Source organism: Geotrypetes seraphini, chromosome 10 (assembly GCF_902459505.1).
Source record: "Geotrypetes seraphini chromosome 10, aGeoSer1.1, whole genome shotgun sequence".
Lineage (NCBI taxonomy): Eukaryota > Metazoa > Chordata > Amphibia > Gymnophiona > Dermophiidae > Geotrypetes > Geotrypetes seraphini.
Window position 1 is genome coordinate 121,077,096 of NC_047093.1, and position 20,520 is coordinate 121,097,615.

Consider the following 20,520-nt stretch of genomic DNA (forward strand, 5'->3'; position numbering starts at 1 on the left):
TCTCCCCTCTTACTCCTTTACATCAAAGTGTCTCTCACCCTCTCTTTCCTCCCTCCCTCCACCCCTCCAGTGTGATAAATATTTCACTCCATTCATCCCCTTGGTTCAGCATCTCTTTCCCTTCCCTCTCCTCCTCCCTGCAGGTCCAGTACCTCTCTCCCTTCTCTCAACACTCCCCAAGGATCCAGCAGCACCTCCCTTCCCTCTAGCTCCAGCTCTTAGCCACAAATCCAGTACATATCCCTTCTCTCCAACTTCCAGCTTTAAATCTAGCACCTCTCTTTTCCCTTCAGCTCCAGTCACCCCTCCATATCAGTACCTCTCTCCCTTCCCTTCAGCCTTACCTCCCCCCACATTGGTCCAACACCTCTCTTCCCTCCAGCCCAAATCCAGCACTGTCCTTTAGATCCAGCTCTGAAGACAGCCAGCACCCATCCCCATCAATAGCAGGAAGCGACATCCCCCACCGCAGGTCAGCATCTCCTCCCCAGGTCCCCTTGCGCCTACTACCCAAACGAGCCAGCCGCACCAATGATGAAAAATCTTGAGAAGCCTGCTCCGAGGCCTTCCTTTAGCCAAAGAGCTCCTCCTTGATGTAACTTCCAATTTCACGAAACTAGAAGATACATCAAGGAGAGACTCATCGGCAGGAGGAAGGGCTTAGAACAGGCCTCTGAAGATTTTTCATCTTTGGTGCGGCTGGCTCCTTCAGGTAATACTGCCACCACACTGAAAAATCTTCAGAGGCCTGCTCCAGGCTTTCCTTCTGCCAACAAGTCCCTCCTTGATGTATTTTGGAACAGGCCTCTGAAGATTTTTCAGGCTAAAGGAAGGCTTCTCAAGATTTTTCAGGGTGGCACGGCTGACTCGATTGGGTAAGATAGGCATGATGGGAACTGGGGAGTTGATGTTGCTGCACTGACCCTGGTGCAATTTTTGCCATGGGAACAAGGTCGTCTACTTGTTCCCGTTCCTGCTGTAAGTTGACTACATTGTTTCCTGTTTTTGCAGGCTAAGCACAGCTTGTCGTGAAATTCACCGCAGGAATCCTTTACCTTGTCATTCTCTAATGTTGTATTCTGACAGTGATTGTGACATCACACGCGCATCACTCCCAAGCAGAGACACCCCCCACCCCTGCACCCAGCAAGGCTCTAAGCATGCCTCTGGCAACGTCTGTGGACACTCTGCCTCCAACTCCCCGGTAGTAACACACAAGCACCAGAAAGCAAAGGGAGAAGAGCGTGAGGCAGAGGGAGACAGGCAAGAGACAACACAACAGAGGAGACTGGCAGTCTAGGGTCACTAACCTGGTGGATTTCCTGCCATCCATTCTCATCCGTGGTGCCCAGGTGGGCTCTGTTATAAAGTAGTAGTTCACAGCAACGGGGGTCGCCCCCCACTATGGCAGTGTGATAAAGAGGGGTCAGACCCCGACGGTCTTTGTAATTTGGGGATCCACCGAGGTCCAGAAGTGCCTATTAATATGGTTACAGAAGTTTCATTAGTGTCCAGATGCATTCAAACAACTTTATTGACACCTTCCGACATGCAAGCACTAACATCAGCCTAGAATGGGGACATACTATGCACACTTAAATCACAACACTATTATTTACATGGGTATGTGGCCCCCCCACCCCCCGCACTCTATTATATCAAAACTGTACCCATGTGAACGTAAAGTTACTTTCCTGTAGCAGGTGTTCTCCATGACAGTGGGCATATATTCTCACATGTGGGTGACAGCACTATCACTTTAAATCTTTAGGCTCAGGGGACCATCGGTTGAGTAAGAAAGCTAAGAAGGGGAGGTGGGTGGGTTGTCCTAAAGTCTCGTCTGTCCAGGAGGTTTTACTGTTTCTGGTGGAGTTCGGTGTGTCATGTGTATGAAATGGAAAAAACATTGGCGGTTAGAAAAGGTTACTTCAAGAAATTTAAAGATGTGTGGGGACCATTAATAAATTACTATAATAAATAATTGTATTTATCCCCATTTAGTATGTATATGATGGGGGGTGGGTGGGTGGGTTTTATGAAAAATGTGATAGGTAATTACAAGTTTATTTGGAAGGGGAGGATGGGAGGTAATTTATAATATAAGATGACTGTAGAATTTCAAGTGCAGAATGTATATTATGATTTGATTTATTGTACACTTGTTTTCATATTTTAAAAATGAATAAAGAAATATTAAAAAAAAGCTCCCCTGGACAAATGTCCTCAATGCAACACACACCCTGTCCCAGAGTGTAATACCCCTGTGATTCTCACCATGAGAGCACTGTAGTGTCGGCTGCACACCGCCTTGTGCAGGGCTGTCATGCCATCCCGTGCTCTGAAGTCGATGTGGGCGCCTCCCAGGCACAGTGTCCGGATGACGTCAATGGAAGATTCCAGCTGGGCTGCCAGCGTCAGTGGAGTGTCTGCACAGAAAGAGACCTTCAAGGAGGGCTGCCAGACCACCCTACACTTCCCATGTTCGCTGAGGCAATAGCTGTACCCCGCTCCATTCCCAAAAATACCTCCAAAAACTATTCCCCCCACCCCCTTCTCTCCTACCTCTCTCATCTCTAAGCTGAGCAGGAGTCCTCCACCTAGGGTCCTGTCAGTGGGGGGCGCTGTTTCACTATCACAAGTCAACTCTGCACAACTCCAGGGAACTTGCCTGTCCCTAGCAATTTAAAACACCCCCCTGCTCAGTGTAGAGGGAACAGTGACCACCACCCACCACCCTTCTATCTTACATCACCCCTCTTAACACCCACCACCCTCCATTCACCTCTCTCCTCTCTCATATCTTCCCTCTTAACCCCTACCTCACCCTCTTCTTGCCAACCTGCCCCTTCATAAGATCATGAGAGTTGCCATACTGGGACACACCAAAGGCCCATCAAGCTCAATATCCTGTTTCCAACAGTGGCCAATCTGGGTCACAAGTACCTGGCAAGATCCCAAGGAGTAAAACAGATTTTAGGCTGCTTATCCTAGGAAAAAGCAGTGGATTTTTCCAAGGCCATTTTAATAATGGCTCACGGACTATTGTTTTAGGAAATTATCCAAACTTTTTTTTTTTTTTTTTTTTTAACCCTGCCAAGCTAACTGCTTTCACCACATTCTCTGGCAACAAATTCTAGAGTTTAATTACATGTTGAGTGAAGAAATATTTTCTGTGGTTTGTTTTAATTCTACTATCTAATTGCTTCATCGCATGATCCCTAGTCCTTATATTTTCATACCTTCTTTCTAGCACTCACCTCCACTCTCTGAGTCCTGATAATTGGGGTCCAGTCCCTTGTCCAGCAGTCTGGACACTTTGTCCGTGGCACTATGTTGAACATATTCAAGGAACTTTTTCAGACTAGCCTGTGGTGGGTGAAGGAAAAACAGCAGAATCAAAGCGTGTAGATGAGCTGTCAAGCCACATATCCACTAACACACCCTGCAAGAGACTGCCCATCCCCCATCATCATTCCTTCAAAGAACATAAGAATAACCTTACTGGGTCAGACCAATGGTCCATCAAGCCCAGTAGCCTGTTCTCATGGTGGCCAATCCAGGTCACTAGTATCTGGCCAAAACCCAAGGTGTATCAATATTTCATGCTACCAATACAGGGCAAGAAGTGGCTTCCCCCTTGTCTTTCTCAATAACAGACTATGGACTTTTCCTCCAGGAACTTGTCCAAACCTTTCTTAAAAGTTTCTGGACATCAGAGTTCTCAAACTATGACTTCCATTACCCTCCCCTCCTGATCTCAGATAGCGCAGGTCCTAGAATCTGGAGGGAAGTAGCACAATTAACCCCTCACTGCACACACACACCATCCTCTGTCCAGTATCACATTATCTGCCCCTCCTCATAAGAACTGCCATCTCCGGATCAGACCTTAGATCCATCAAGTCCAGAGAGCCGCACACGCGGAGGCCCCGCCACGTGTACCCTGACATAATTTTAGTCACTCGTATCACTCTATACCTCTCATAAGGAGATGTGCATCTAGTTTACCCTTAAATCCTAGAACGGTGGATTCTGCAATTACTTCCTGCAATTCCAGGTGTCCACCACTCGCTGCGTGAAACAGAACTTCCTGATATTTGTCCTGGACTTGTCCCCCCTCAGCTTCAGTCCATGCCCTCTTGTCTGTGTCACATTGGACATTGTAAATACAGTAACTGTTTTTCCTGCTCTAAATTGTCCATTCCTTTCAGAATTTTGAAAGTCTCGATCAGATCCCCTCGCAGGCTCCTCTTCCCAAGGGAGAACATCCCCAGTCTCTTAAGTCATTCCACATCCCCATTGCCAAAGAAAACGAGAGTCCAGGACTGTCTCGATTCAAGCAGTCAAAATCTACCAGCAGCTCAGTCATTCAGCTCCTTGCAGTGAGTCCCACATACATATGACACCACAGAGTGGCATAGCAAAGACCCTACCATAGAGCACAGTATGAGACAACGCAACACAGAACCATATGGACAGCACGGTATATCATAGTACATCACAAGCTTTTGCACTCCCAGCACATTTGAAAGAAACAAATGAACCTCCCAACCACTTACCCTGTTACACCTGAGAACCAGAAACAGGACATCAGACGGAAAGAGTGAGTGAGTCAGAAAATTCCTTCCCATTCACCCAGGATTTCACGTTTCAACCCTCCCCCCCCTCCCGTGACTTTGAACAGGCTTCGCCTCTGCAGCCTCTGACCTTTGTGTGCAGTTTCGCCAGTTGCTTCTCATCCAGATTCGTCTGCTTGTAAACCCGGGTCTTGTAACGAAACTGTAGAGAGAGGGGGGTAAAGAGAATGACAGTGAAGGAAGAGCCTGGCCCTGTCTCTGAACTATAAAAACTTGGGGCCTGACATTCAACAGCGCTTAACCTGCGTAGAGGCGGACATAGGAGTTATCCTGTAACTATTTGGATTAAGTTAAGACACCACAAAGACTGTCCTAACTGTGTCCATGGACTAGTCTGATATCACCGTCCTTGAATAAGGGCCAGCAACCGCTTTACACTGAAGTATTAGCACCAGATTCTATCTGTCTGCCCTTTGATTTTTTGGCATTTCAGAAAAGTTTGAAAGCCTAATTTTTTTCAACTTTCCTTTTCAAATTTGGTTACTTTGTAATCTTGTAATTGCTTGGCTTCTTATTTTAAGGCACATGTGTAAGTTGTTTATTGTATGCTGTTATTTTAATAATCTGCTGTTTTGTTTGAATTATGTATGTACAAGTGTCTTAAATAAATAAATAAATTATCCAGGTAAAGCCTGACCCTGAATATATGGCATAAAATCCACTGACCATAATGGACTGAATATTAGCCCCAAAAGAGAAAATGACACTCTTCATTGGACTTACTACATATCCGTAGGGGTTGTTTACAACACAGAATCTATCAAATGTACTTTACGGCTAACTTCCAATAGCGACATGCATGTGCTTTGTGGCCAATGTATTAGGGATGTGAACACCTTCCACTGCCCAGACACTGCTCCAAGGCAATTAAAACACAGACGTTTTGCATGTGTGAACCATGATTACAAGATGAAAACACTTTCTGACAGTGTATAAGAGCTAACAGCCCTCCTCAGAGGGAGAGAACATGCCCTGTGCCCATTAGGGCACAAGCAGTAGGGGATGTCTTGCTTGGCACGGTGGTGCACAGGGCTGCTCTGCTCCTTGGCATGAGAATAGGCAAAGAACTGCTCGGAGAAAGGGTAGGGAGTGAGGGTTGAATACCTCCAGATACGGGACACCTTTCTCGAAGGACTGAGGGTACTGGCGGAGATATTGTTCCTCATCCAAGAACTTGGCATCACGCCCATTGGTGGCCGGCTGGAATAGACCATAATTCAGGACATCTTTCAGGCTTTCGTTCAGGGTACAAAGGATCTGCTGCTTCGCTACCCAGATGGTGGCATCAGGGTTAAATCGCAGGCATTTCTGCAAAAGACAAGGGTAAGAATGTAACACGGGACAGCTTAGTGAATTTCAGAAAACACAGAATGTACCAGAAGAACCACAGTGCAACTGAGGCTACCATAAGTCAATTTTCCAAAAAGAGGGCCCTGCAGAAACAGTAGCTATAAACCTTGAAACATCACATGGGGATAGTTCAGATTTTGAGAATATTTGTAGAGTCCAACTGAATATAGAAATAATTTCAAACTGTTTCTAAGGCTGTGTTCACTGAGAGGCCGAATACTGACCTCGGTATCTCCAGGGGAGTCTACAGCACCCTATATTACCACATATAACACAGAATACATATATCCAGGGGCAAGCCATGCCTAGTGGAACAGGTGTCTTGCAGAAGGACCTTTGTCCGGTCCCCCATGTGGAGGAAGTTGTGATTGCTGCATGATGGTGACCCCTACTTGCTGGATTAAGGGACCATGATTGTCGGGTGCCTTGGTTCGTAGCTCCCAGAAAAGGCCTCTCGGTGCTATGACCAGTGAGTGTATGTTTAAGAAGGGAAAGAGGGATGGTAGAGAGAGGAAAAATGCCTGGGCGATAGTTAACAAAGGCTCATGAAACAATAACCCAGCCCTAGTTCTGACAGAATGGGAAGAGCAAATGAGCAGGGGGAAACCCTTAGACCAAAACACAACCAGGCACCTTAGAGTGACTGAGGCTACCATACATAACCCAGAGTGACTGAGGCTACCACATATATCAGAATGAAACAATTTCCCCCCCCTGCCCCGCAAAACAGGTAGTTATTGAGTAAACAGGTGTCCTTTGTGGGCACACTTTTTGTTATTTTTCAAAGAGAAACAGCCTGATGTCTTTCTGTATGAAAATGGAATAGCGTACATAAAGCCCTCCGTATCCCATGGAGGAAAACAAGGCCAGCCCTTCACTTTCTGCTCGTGCCTGTGAGCACCCTTTTCTTAAATCTAGCCCTGAAGCAGAAGGAACTGTGAGACATCCACTAAAGTAACAACCATTGAAAATACCTCACAAAGGTGTTTCGTGCAGATAGGAGGCACCACATGGAGGTACATGAGGCTGGAGACACTTCGGCTCATCTGAGACAAGGATTTCATGCAAGCCCAGGGTGCTTCAAGTTAGACCAGGGGGCCCAAAGAACCTCAAATTACCATAGGGTAATACTTCATAGAAGCTTAAGACACCTCAAGATATCACAGATTAACCTTTCACAGACCCCCAGGACACCTGGGGCTTCCAGGTGACTGTTCTATGCATCTACCACCCTTTCTGTAAAAAAGTATTTCCTTAGATTACTCCTGAGCCTATCACCTCTTCATTTCATCCTATGCCCTCTCATTCCACAGCTTCCTTTCAAATGAAAGAGACTCGACTCATGCGCATTTACATATGGAGGGTCCTCCACCCACTTGATAGGGTTCATACATTCTTTGTTTGGATACTTTGTTTTCTAGAATTCATGAAGCAGGCATAGGCTCAACAATAGTCTCAGATCATGCGTTTGTTTGGCTCACCCTTGAGCTTCAGACAAATTCTTCTACCACTCATCAATGGAGATTTCCTTTAGACCTTAATAAGGACCCTAAATTCATAGATTATATACGAGCTCGCTGGTCTTATTATAAAGAGTGTAATGCACAACACCTTACTGAGCCCACCTGTAAAGACCGTTTTAAGAGGGGATATAATCGCATATTCCAGTAACAAAAATCTTATGAGAGATATGGCTATTTTAAAACTGGAGAGACAATTAATAGCAGCACACAGAGTTCATGGGGCAACCCTTACTACAATTAATAATGAATATTTATTAACTTTCCAGACAGAACTCAATGAGGTATTACACGTGCGGGCCAAGAAATCTGTGAAATACTATCATTATCAATTATACAAACAGGGGGGACAAAGCCAGTAAACTGATGTCTCGATTAGGTCGGGGACAGCGGCCCTCACATCCTATTCACCAACTCCGCACAGTCAAAGGTTTGCTTACTAGACAAGATAAAAGGATATGTAAGCTCTTTCAAGATTATTATATTAAATTGTATTCAGAAGAGGTAGGAATGACCAGTGATACATACTTCTCCAGCCTAGAACTGCTGAGGCTGGGAGAGGAAGATCATAGGCCCCTCAATACTCCTATTTGTGAGGAGGAATCGATATGGGCTATCCAGCATAGCCCATTGTATAAGGCTCCCGGAACAGATGGGTGTAGTGCCGAGTTCTATAAAACTGACAGGTGAGATTGTCCAGCTTTTAGTATTCATGTTTAACCATCAGATCCAAGAGAGGTTGCTTCCCATGCCACCACATAGGGCACAAATAGTGGTTTCCCCAAGCCTGGTAAGGACCCCACCAAGGATGAATCCTATCGCCCGATTTCATTACTCTGCTGCGAAGCAAAATTATTGGCTAAGGTGTTAGCCAATAGGTTGGCTAACAGACTACCCCAATTGGTGGCACAACCTCAGTTGGGTTTTGTACAGAGTTAAAAATGTGCGCAAGATCTTGGCATCCATGGACTGGGTTTATCATCATAAGAGGCCTTCTCTGCTTATCAGTTTTGATGCAGAGAAGGCCTTCAACCAGGTACATTGGGAGTTTCTTTTTGGAGTGCTGGAGAGGTATGAGTTAGGGGGCTTTTTTAGTGAAGCAGTGCAGACCCTATATCACAATCCGTGGGCGATGGTAGGAATAAATAGTATTCAATCTAATTTTTTCCCATATACAGAGATACCCGGCAAGGGTGCCCTTTGTCCCCCTTGCTTTTTGCCCTGACGCTAGACCCAGTTATTTGCAAAATATTGGTTAATCCGGAAATTGTTAGAGTCCTGATCGTGAATCGCTCCTTTAAAATAGCAGCCTTTGCAGATGATATACTAGTCCAAATCACCCAACTGAAATTATCATTGTCTGCCTTCCAAGAAAGTTTCCAAGAATATGGAGACTTCTCCGGTTTTAAGCTTAATATGGATAAATCAGAGGCGTTCACTACAGACGATAGTTGCGAGGTCAGTGGGGGGCAAATTCTCCTTTACGATGGATGGAGGGCCATTTTAAGTACCTTGGTATTAACCTACCATCGAATCCTCACCGTCTTTATGCGGTTAATATACCATCGCTTTTGCAGCATACTAAACAACATTTGGCCAGCTGGAATACCTTGCCATTATCCTTGGGGGAACATATATATTTATTTAGCATGATCTTGTTTAATAAATGGCTATACCATAGAAACATGATGGCAGATAAAGGTCAAATGGCCCATCTAGTCTGCCCATTCACTCTAACCATTATCTCTTGAATTTAGACAGTGTATCTGTTTCCACCACCTCTTCCGGGAGACCGTTCCACGCATCTACCACCCTTTCCGTAAAAAAGTATTTCCTCAGATTACTCCGGAGCCTTTCACCTCTTAACTTCATCCTATGCCCTCTCATTGCAGAGTTTCCTTTCAAATGAAAGAGAATCAACTCATGTGCATTTATATGACATAGGTAATTAAATGTCTCTTATCATATCTCCCTTCTCCCGCCTTTACTCCAAAGTATACAGATTGAGATCTTTAAGTCTGTCCCCATACGCCTTATCACAAAGACCACACACCATTTTAGTAGCCTCCTCTGATCAACTTCATACTTTTTATATCTTTTTGAAGGTGCGTCCTCCAGAATTGTACACAATATTCTAAATGAGGTCTCACCAGAGCCTTATACAGAGGTATCAATACCTCCTTTTTCCTACTGGCCATATCTCTCCCTATGCAACCTAGCATCCTTCTAGCTTTCGCCGTCACCTTTTCAACCTGTTTGGCCACCTTAAGATTATCACATTCAATCACACCCAAGTCTCCCTCTTTCGTCGGGCACATAAGTTCTTCACCCCCTAAACTGTACCGTTCCCTCTGGTTTTTACAGCCCAAATGCATGATCTTGCATTTCTTAGCATTAAATTTTAGCTGCCAAATTTCATACCATTCTTCAAGCTTCGCCAGGTTTTCATAGTATTCACACCATCCGGTGTGTCTACTCTATTGCAGATTTTGGTATCATCTGCAAAGAGGCAAATCTTACCCAACAACCCTTCAGCAATATAATTTATAAAAATGTTAAAAAGAACAGGCCCAAGAACAGAACCTTGAGGCACACCACTGGTAACACCCGTTTCCTCAGAGCGATCTCCATTGATCACTACCCTCTGTGGCCTTCCACTCAACCAGTTCCTTTTTCAATTGGTCCCCGTCTGGTTAACTTCTCAAAACTGGAAATGATTGCGGCAAATGCTGACTAAATTTTGCTGGATGGAAGGTAAATTTAAACTTTCCTTTGACCGTCTCCTGGGACCATGGAATAAGGGATGAGTGGGTCTCCCAGATCTAAGGCTGTACAACTGGGCCTGCCTCCTGCATCATGTCATGGATTGGATTATAGGGGACAATAGTTATAGCCCCCTTCACTATGAATGGGTCTCTTCTCACCCTTGCATTTCACATATCTTCTACAGACGCTGCAACAGCATTTGTCTAGAGCAGTTGTTCACAGCCCACTTTTGTATACGTTACAAGTGGCTTGGAGGCGACTCATGAAGGTGTTAAGATACAAGCCACATGTAACGGACCTTTTACCCCTACAAGGAAATTTTGATTTTCCTCCAGGCATGTCTTCTGGTGTATTCCATAGCTGAGGGGGGTGCCCAGGGACTTTGTACGGTATCCCAAGTACTGGATGAGAAGGGTATGTTGAAGCCATTCCCAATTCTTATTAATACTCTGGCAGTCGGCCGGGGGGACTTATATAGGTATATTCAATTGACACATTACATTGCCACTTTGAGGACAGGGGGGGATGTCCATAGGGGTGGTTAAGAGGTTGGGAGATTTGTTCCAGGAAGAAGAGAATGTGCCCTATTCTGTTTCCCATCTGCATAAGCTCACGTGGACTATCATGCCCGCCAGATCTTATGATGGCTTGATGGCCAAATGGAGTGCAGAATTGGGGGCTTCCCTGGGTGCCATTGACATTTATCAAGCGATTACTCGTATACCGAATATTGTCATAAGGGCTTCCTGGAGAGAATGAACATAAGAATTGCCACTGCTAGGTCAGACCAGTGGTCCATCGTGCCCAGTAGTCCACTCGCACGGCGGCCCTTAAGTCAAAGACCAGTGCCCTATTTGAATCTAGCCTTACCTGCGTACGTTCTGGTTCAGCAAGAACATATCTAACCTTTTCTTGAATCCCTGGAGGTGCTTTCCCATATAACAAACTCTGGAAGAGCGTTCCAAATTTCTACCACTCTCTGGGTGAAGAAGAACTTCCTTACGTTTGTACGGAATCTTTTCCCTTCTAACTTTAGCGAGTGCCCTCTCGTTTTCTCCACCTTGGAGAGGGTGAACAATCTCTCTTTCTCTACGAGGTCAATTCCCTTCAATACCTTGAATGTTTCGATCATGTCCCCTCTCAGTCTCCTCTTTTCAAGGGAGAAGAGGCCCAGTTTCTCTAGCCTCTCATTGTACGGCAACTCCTCCAGTCCCTTAACCATTTTTGTCACTCTTCTCTGGACTCTTTCGAGTAGCACTATGTCCTTTTTCATGTACGGCGACCAGTGTTGGTGGGGGATGCACCATGGCCCGGTAAAGCGGCATGATAACCTTCTCAGATCTGTTTGTGATCCCCTTCTTGATCATCCTAGCATTCTGTTCGCCCTTTTCGTCACCGCCATGCATTAGCTTCATTGACTTGTCTACAAGTACTCCCAAGTCCCTTTCCTGGGGGCTCTCTCCGAGTACAGTACCGGACATCCTGTATTCGTGCATATGATTTTTGTTACTTTTAGGATTCTCAACAGAGCATACTTCACCCAGGTATAGGCTTAGTACTCCAGAATGGCAGACACACTGATGTGCAGATGGTGTAGGCAAGCACCCATTAATATTTCTCATGTAGTATGGCTTTGCAAATATGTAAAACTCATTTGGAATCATATTCTTTAGTATTTGGGTAAGCTCTGGGGGATGGATGTTTCAAGTTCCCCTTTGGGGTAAGTTTTGCTAAAGCTGGTAGTTGTCGAGTTTATGGATTGGGGAGGTGTTCTTTGTTTCATAAGGCATGTATGGTGGGTCATAAATGTATTTTGCAATATTGGTTGAGGGACTCCCCACCTGGATATTGGCACTGGCAAAATCAATTTAATCTCATGTTGACTTATAAAGCTCAAGAGGCTCGCTCAACCCCAAAACGCAAGAGAGAATTTCTGCTGACATGGGAATCCTACATACAATCATTGTCTCATAGAGCTCAGAGACTGATATTGAATGACTTGGACTTGTAAGAGAAAATTTATGATGTTTTGATCAGAATGATGGAAGCCTACTTAGTGGATCACAATACTCCAAAGGGGGGGTGGGGAGGAAAGGGCTGATAGGTGGGATAGAGCTTGGTGGTTTAATGTAGGGGAATCGGTAGGGGATACAGGGGGTATTTTCTCTGCCTGTTTGACATTACAGGGAGGAGGAGGGTTTATAAGAGTTGAGAACCTTCCTGACTTTGCTGGATTCCTGTGATGTGCTCTGTAATGTTTTGTGCTTTTGTATTGCTCTTTTGCTTAATAAAAACAGATTTCACATAACCACCATCTTGTGCTCATCGAACACAACACAGGCTTCAAATAAAAAAGGTTCACCAGGGCAGAGGACTTGAAAAAGATGATACAGACTGTCAATTGAATTTGTTGAGCAATCCTCGTTATATCAGAAATTAGCCAAAAATACAGCAGTTCAATTTGCTCTTTGAAAAGCAGAAATTAGAAGCCGGCAAGAGCAGAACCGGATCAGTCAGTCCGCGGTGCTCTGGCTGGGCACGGCTGACATGCATGCACAGGAACATGTGACACACAAAGCTGCACAGTACACATGCTGAGAGCTGAGCCCACGTGTGGGATGCGCTCACACAGCTGCTTGTTACCAGGGCGATGACAGCCGGGTCTCTGTAGTAACAGTTCCCATGGCAACCCCTGGACCCCCAAAGCAACACAGAGATTTTAAAGAAACCAAGAATGCCAGACCTCTTAAAGGGCCAGCACCCAGCAAAGAGCAAAGGCAATTGCAAGGCTCAACCGTGTTCCCAGCATTCCTGAACCATTCCCTGCAGCACCCCCTACTGGGAGAGGCTGAGACTGTACGAGTTAAGAGCATCCCTACACCTAGTACTCCTGCACTGTTCCCTACAGCACCCCCCTACTGGGAGAGCCTGGGAATGCAGGAGTTATGAGCTCCCTTGCAGCCAGCTTTCCTGCATATTCCCTGCAAGCACCTTCTGCTGGGAGACAGTGGGACTGCAGGAGTTATGAGCATCCCTACACCATTCCCTACACTGTCTCCTGCTGGAATGCTGAATTGATACCTAACTCCACAGATACCACTCATCTTATCCACTGACACACATGAGAGAGAAGGGTGATCCACTCACTGTCTGATGCAAGTCAGGAATCCCAATACGGAAGACCATCATGCTGAAATGGACATCATCCGGTACAGACAGGGACCTCTCCTTGATCCTTCGTGCTGCTGCCATGGAAGACGGATGATTTCCACTTGCTTTACTGTTGGCAGATGTGGGGTTGCTCTTCCCACCGCGGGCCATCTCCTCCCCGGAGCTGTCCGAGTCTGACTCGGCCCCGGGGTATTCGGGGATGCTTGTCTGCTCCTCGTCGCTTGACACAGGACTCTGGGGCATTTTTAGGGACACAAAAGAGCTGCTGCATCACAGGACTAGCTGGTTCAGGGAACAGGAGGCTGTGTCAAGGCTCTGTCAAAAGCACTATACTCTTCCCAGGAGCAGTCAACAAGCAAAGATGAGAGAGGGGCAAGACAGGCTCGAAGGAGGAAGTGATGAAGACAGGGACGCCTGGAGAAAAGAAGAGAGCATTAGAAAATGGGGAATCTAAACAAGAGAACAAGAAGGGATCAAGATGCATGCTATGTGAAAAAGGGAAAGCATGCACACACATGTTATGCATATAGAAACATATGCATGATAGAAAGAGGCACATGCATATCAGAAACAAAGAGACTCTTGCATGATGGAATGGCACAAGCATCTCAGAAATAGAGGCATTTACTGTCTATTCATTATATAAAAATACAGTATGAACACTCCCATCCTACAGACCCTTTTATATTTATGTACAGTGTACACACTCTGTAACAGAGCTCTGTGTACTTCAGTATAGAGATAGAGTGTATTTAGCTGCAATAGTATTACATGTGTACATACATAAGACAACTGATTTGGTATAAACATGTGCATATAAGTAGGATGATGGATTATTGGCATGACCATGCTGGTATTAATAACTCTGAAACACCACCACAGAGCTCTGTGTATTTTAGTATAGAGCCCATGAATTGTAACACCTCACAACTCCTTATGGTAAGATCTTTACAGAAGCTCATGTATCATATCACCTTTACAGAAGCTCTTGTAGTGTAGCACCTTTGCAGAGGCTCATGTATACTGCTCTGAATTGACTCCCCAGTCATTAGTAGTGGTATAGAATCTCTCAATAAACAATAAATACTCATTCTTCCTCAGGCCTCTGTTGTCACTGACTACCTCTGTGTGCATTGGTTACTGATTCTTGAGCTTTACTCTTGAGTTTATTCAAGGATAAGGCATCCCAGCAGAGAGACACCCCCCCCCCCCCCAATGTTTTCTCTCAACATTCCCAGCTAAGATTATGTATTTTCTCGTTCAGTGACTCTCTGCAGAGTGGTCTCTCAGCTCCCTTACAAAGAAACAGCTTGTCATTGAGGAGAGAGACCCTCGGTTGCCATCACTCTCAAAGAAAAACACTCTCAATTCGTCAATTGAGTTGCTTATTATTATGAATAATAAAGGGACATTGTACGAAGATGGTAACTCATGAGTGGTGTTAGGTCAGGGGTGGGGAACGAAGTTGTGTTTTCAGCTTTTCCCCAATGAATATGCATGAGATCTATTTGCATACAATGGAGGAAATCCATGCAAATAGATTTCCTGCTTATTCATTGGATAAATCCTGGACTGGATTGTGGCCTTTACTCCCCACCCCTGTGCAGGGTAATGGCGAGAGAGACATGTATAAAGTAACTTATGCCAAACGTGGCTGCATTTGTACAGGCCGATGACAAAAGCAGATTGTCTGTCCAAAAGGCTCTAATTAAATCTTGGTAAATGTCCTCAGGGTAGCAGCCATTCCTGATTATTGAGCTCTGCAACTACATCTTCTGAGCAAACCTAAGAACAGAGCACAGGGCTTGCCACAGACCCAAGGCTACTCATTAAGCTTACGGCCATGCAGAATCCACTGGGACTCTCTTTTTCCACTCATTTACCACTTTACTGCAGAGAAATTGAGAGAGGACAGACAGACTGCACGCCCTGAATAAAAACCCAGACAGGCATACAATGTCCCACAGCTCTTGGATCCTGTCATCGTCTCTGGACAAAGCCAATATTCAACCATGTTTATATACGTTGCATATAAACATGATGGCAGATAAAGACCAAATGGCCCATCCAATCTGCCCATCCACAGCATCCACTATCTCCTCTTCTCCCTAAAAGATCCAATGTGCCTGTCCCAGGCTTTCTTCAATTCAGAGACAGTCTTTGACTCCACCACTTCTTCCAGGAGACTGTTCCACTCTTTGTTTCTGATATGCATGTGCTTCTTTCTATTTCCCCTCTTTCTGTAAAAATGTATTTCCTTAGTTCTCCTAGGACAAGCAGGATGAGTCAGCTACATATGGGTGTTGTCCCAACAGCTCCCAATTTGTGGATAAGCTCTCCAATAGCTCAGAGATATTTTTTTTTTTTTCTCTGAGCACGTGCAGTGCCCGGGCCCCACTGGGCTTGCCCGAGCCCTATCCATTTCCCCCTGCTTCCCCCTAATTCCCTGTCACATGCAAGTACGATTTGTCACTGTTGACCAGTTGGTTTCTCACTGTTCATTGAATGTTATTGACCAGTTTCACTGTTCTGTGAGTATTATTGCTCAGTTAACACAGCACTTTATCAAAAATCTTGTTTCCACAACTTCACCTGCTTCGCCTGATTACCCTGCCTGGCTCGGCCTCCACAGCCAGGCGAGGGTTGCACAGAGTGCTAAGGCGCAGGTCCAGTCGGTACATCCCTCGGCTAGAGAGTCACTCATATGTGGCTGACTCATCCTGCTTGTCCTAGAAGAAAGTGTAGTTACTTACCTGTAACGTAGGTTCTCCGTGGACAGCAGGATAGTCAGCCACACAACCCACCCGCCTCCCCATACGGCTGACCCGGTCATAGCTAGGAACATCCTGGGGATTAGGGGGAAGCAGGGGGAAATGGATAGGGCTCGGGCAAGCCCAGTGGGGCCCGGGCACTGCACATGCTCAGAGAAAAAAAAAAAATCTCTCTGAGCTATTGGAGAGCTTATCCGCAAATTGGGAGCTGTTGGGACAACACCCATATGTGGCTGGACAACACCCATATGTGGGACAACACCCATATGTGGGACAACACCCATATGTGGTAGGTTCTCTATGGACAGCAGGATAGAAGTATCCTGCTGTCCACAGAGAACCTACGTTACAGGTAAGTAATTACACTTTTACTCCTGAGCCTCTTAACTTCACCCTATCATTCCCTCTCATTCCAGAGTTTCCTTTCAAATGAAAGAGACTCGACTCATGCGCATTTACATCACATAGGTGTTTAAACATCTCTATCATATCTCCCCCCCTCCCACCTTTTCTCCAAAGTATACATATTGAGATCTTTACGTCTGCCCCATACGCCTTAAGACAAAGACCATGCACCATTTTAGTAGCCTTCCTCTAGACTGACTCTATCCTGTTTATATCTATTTGAAGGTGCGGCCTCGAGAATTGTACACATTATTCTAAATGAGGTCTCACCAAAGTCTTAAACAGGGGCATCAATACCTCCCAATTCCTACTGGCCATACCTCTCCCTATGCAACCTAGCATCTTTCTAGCTTTCGCCATCACCCTTTCAACCTGTTTGGCCACCTTAAGATCATCACATACAATCACACCCAAATCTCGCTCTTCCGTCGTGCACATAAGTTCTTCACCCCCTAAACTGTACAGTTCCCTCAGGTTTTTGCAGCCCAAATGCATGACTTTGCATTTCTTAGCATTAAATCTTAGCTGCTAAATTTCAGACCATTTTTCAAGTTTGTTAGGTCCTTCCTTATGTTTTCTACACCATGAGGGGTTTCTATTCTATTGCAAATATCATCCGCAAAGAGGCAAATTTTACCAAACAGCCCTTCAGCAATATTGCTTACAAAAATATTAAAAAGAACAGGTCTGAGAACCGAACTTTGAGGCTCACCACTGGTAACATCCCTTTCCTCAGAACAATCTCTATTGACCACTTCTATCCGTCATCTTCCAGGCAATTAGTTCCTGACCCAGTCTGTCACTTTTGGGCCAATCTCGAGGGCACTCAGTTTATTTTTTAGACATTTGTAACATAACATAGAAACATGATGGCAGATAAAGACCCGAATGGTCCATCTAGCCTGCCCAACCTGATTCAATTTAAATTTTTTAAATTTTTTCTCTTAGCTATTTCTGGGCAAGAATCCAAAGCTCTACCCGGTACTGTGCTTGGTTTCCAACATCCGAAATCTCCATCAAAACGCACTCCATCCCATCTAAACCCTCCCAGCCATTGAAGCCCTCTCCAGCCATCTTCCCTCAAACGGTCATATACAGACACAGACCTTGCAAGTCTGCCCAGTACTGACCTTAGTTCAATATTTAATATTATTTTCTGATTCTAGATCCTCTGTGTTCATCCCACACTTCTTTGAACTCAGTCACCGTTTTCCTCTCCACCACCTCTCGGGAGCACATTCCAGGCATCCACCACCCTCTCTGTAAAGTAGAACTTCCTAACATTGCTCTTGAATCTACCACCCCTCAACCTCAAATTATGTCCTCTGATTTTACCATTTTCATTTCTCTGGAAAAGATTTTGTTCTATGTTAATACCCTTCAAGTATTTGAACGTCTAAATCATATCTCCCCTGTCCCTCCTTTCCTCTAGGGTATACATATTCAGGGCTTCCAGTCTCTCCTCATACGTCTTCTGGCACAAGCCTCCTATCATTTTCGTTGCCCTCCTCTGGACCGCTTCAAGTCTTCTTACATCCTTCGCCAGATATGGTCTCCAAAACTGAACGATACTCCAAGTGGGGCCTTACCAATGACTTGTACAGGGGCATCAACACCTTCTTCCTTCTACTGGCTATGCCTCTCTTTACCAGCATTCTTCTGGCAGCAGCCACTGCCTTGTCACACTGTTTTTTCACCTTTAGATCTTCGGACACTATCACCCCAAGGTCCCTCTCCCCATCCGTGCATATCAGCTTCTCACCTCCCAGCATATACGGTTCCTTCCGATTATTAATCTTCAAATGCATTACTCTGCATTTCTTTGCATTGAATTTTAGTTGGCAGGCATTACCGGTAGACCATTCCTCTAACTTTTGCAGATCCTTTTTCATATTTTCCACTCCCTCTTTGGTGTCTACTCTATTACAAATCTTGGTATCATCTGCAAAAAGGCACACTTTTCCTTCTAACCCTTCAGCAATGTCACTCACAAACATATTGAACAGGATCGGCCCCAGCACTGAACCCTGAGGGACTCCACTACTTACCTTTCCTTCCTCCGAGCGACTTCCATTAACCACCACTCTCTGGTGTCTGTCCGACAGCCAGTTTCTAAAGTTCACCACTTTGGGTCCTAACTTCAGCCCTTCAAGTTTGTTCAACAGCCTCCTATGAGGAACCGTATCAAAGGCTTTGCTGAAATCTAAGTAAATTACATCTAGCATATGTCCTCGATCCAGCTCTCTGGTCACCCAATCAAAAAATTCAATCAGGTTCGTTTGGCACGATTTACCTTTTGTAAAGCCATGTTGCCTCGGATCCTGTAACCCATTAGATTCAAGGAAGTACACTATCCTTTCTTTCAGTAACACTTCCATTATTTTTCCAACAACCGAAGTGAGGCTCACCGGCCTGTGTGGAACATTGTCAAAGGCTTTGCTAAAATCTAAATAAACTGCATCTAGCACACTCCCCATAATCCAATTCACTGGTTACCCAGTCAATGAAATTGACTAAGTTTGTCTGAGACCTGCCTCTAGTGAATCCATGTTGCCTTGGGTCCTCTAATCCATAGGGAGGAATACGGTCCTATCTGATGAGAAGGCAATAATAATCAAACTATAAGTATGTGTCGGTCAGAAGTCAACCCTCATGCCATCCCCTTCCCAATACTTCCAATAAATTTCATACTATCCGTCAGAGGACAAAGCAGTTAGGCAATTAAACATGAAAACAGAATAGGTACCAAATCTATGATGCATCAAGCACAGTCTTGAAACAAGGCAACAGAGGAGGGGAGCAATTAACTTAGCAGGGTTTAAAAAGAGGTTGGATAATTTCCTAAAAGATAAGTCCATACGCCCTTATTGAGATGGACTTGGGGAAATCCACTGCTTATTCCTAAGATAAGCATAAAATCTGTTTTACTTCTTGAATCTGAATTGGCTAAAATCATACCAAACCAGAAATCGGCATCCAAATATGATTATTAAGAATCTGGAGTCATTATAATTTTATGCCCTCGGCAGGTCAAAATCTAGATTTCTGTATATATTGGGAAAAACTTAGTAAAGACATCCTTGATACAATAGCTCCAATTCAATCCATTAGAAAAAAGCAACACCACAGGGCCCAAAACTGGCACGACTCTGAATTCTTAGAATTAAAAAAAGTCAATTAGACGACTAGAAAGAATATGGCAGAAATCAGGGGAAAATGAGGATAAAGATATCTGGAGGGTAGGTGTCCAGAATTATAAAAGAAAAATCTTAAAAACATAAGAATTGCCACTGCTGGGTCAGACCAGTGGTCCACCATGCCCCAGTCCACTCGCACGGCGGCCCTTAGGTCACAGACTAGTGCCCTGAGTCTAGCCTTACCTGCGTACGGTCTGGTTCAGAAGGAACTTATGCAACCTTTTCTTGAATCCCTGGAGGGTGTTTTCCCCTATAACAGCCTCTAGAAGAAAGTTCCAGATTTCTACCACTCTCTGGGTGAAGAAGAACTTACTAAACACCAAAGAATTATTTAGATTGGTAAATAAAATTTTTGAAGTAAATCATTTAAAACAGGCACAAGATCATGCACCTACCTCAAAGTTCCTGCTTTACTCCTGCCTTCGGGACACTACTAGATGTGGGTAGAATTTGTGGCTTGTGGATCGAGGTTCATTCATTCACGCAGATACAAAGTGGGAATAAAATGCTGTTTAAGACTCTCTATGATCTTGGACTTCAGTTCCACATTCATTCCCCTTTGCCACAACTCTCTCCTTGCTGGACCAGAACTGCAGAGTAGCTCCTCCTGGAAAAGCAGCTATCTCACAATCCAGGGATCACAGGTACATGAGTGGCTTGTGTTTAATAGTTATTTAGGACATGAACTGAAGTTGCAGGGTGG

The 20,520-nt window shown here is 44.9% G+C and overlaps 2 protein-coding genes across 2 annotated transcripts in view; both read right to left on the bottom strand.

The window, feature by feature from the left end:
• SHANK1 (SH3 and multiple ankyrin repeat domains 1) overlaps positions 1-13,708 on the bottom strand; it is a 94,938-nt gene extending 81,230 nt beyond the window's left edge. Inside the window, exons 1-6 of the mRNA XM_033961279.1 lie at positions 13,421-13,708; positions 5,742-5,945; positions 4,708-4,779; positions 3,258-3,366; positions 2,275-2,426; positions 1,311-1,478 (exon numbers count right to left, since the gene is read on the bottom strand). Coding sequence (XP_033817170.1) covers positions 1,311-1,478; positions 2,275-2,426; positions 3,258-3,366; positions 4,708-4,779; positions 5,742-5,945; positions 13,421-13,687 — 972 coding nt within the window. The 5' untranslated portion in view covers positions 13,688-13,708. The remainder of the gene's footprint in view (positions 1-1,310; positions 1,479-2,274; positions 2,427-3,257; positions 3,367-4,707; positions 4,780-5,741; positions 5,946-13,420) is intronic.
• A 23-nt stretch (positions 13,709-13,731) lies between these two features.
• LOC117368037 (zinc finger BED domain-containing protein 1-like) overlaps positions 13,732-20,520 on the bottom strand; it is a 96,761-nt gene continuing 89,972 nt past the window's right edge. The window contains exon 7 of the mRNA XM_033961280.1: positions 13,732-13,858. Coding sequence (XP_033817171.1) covers positions 13,732-13,858 — 127 coding nt within the window. The remainder of the gene's footprint in view (positions 13,859-20,520) is intronic.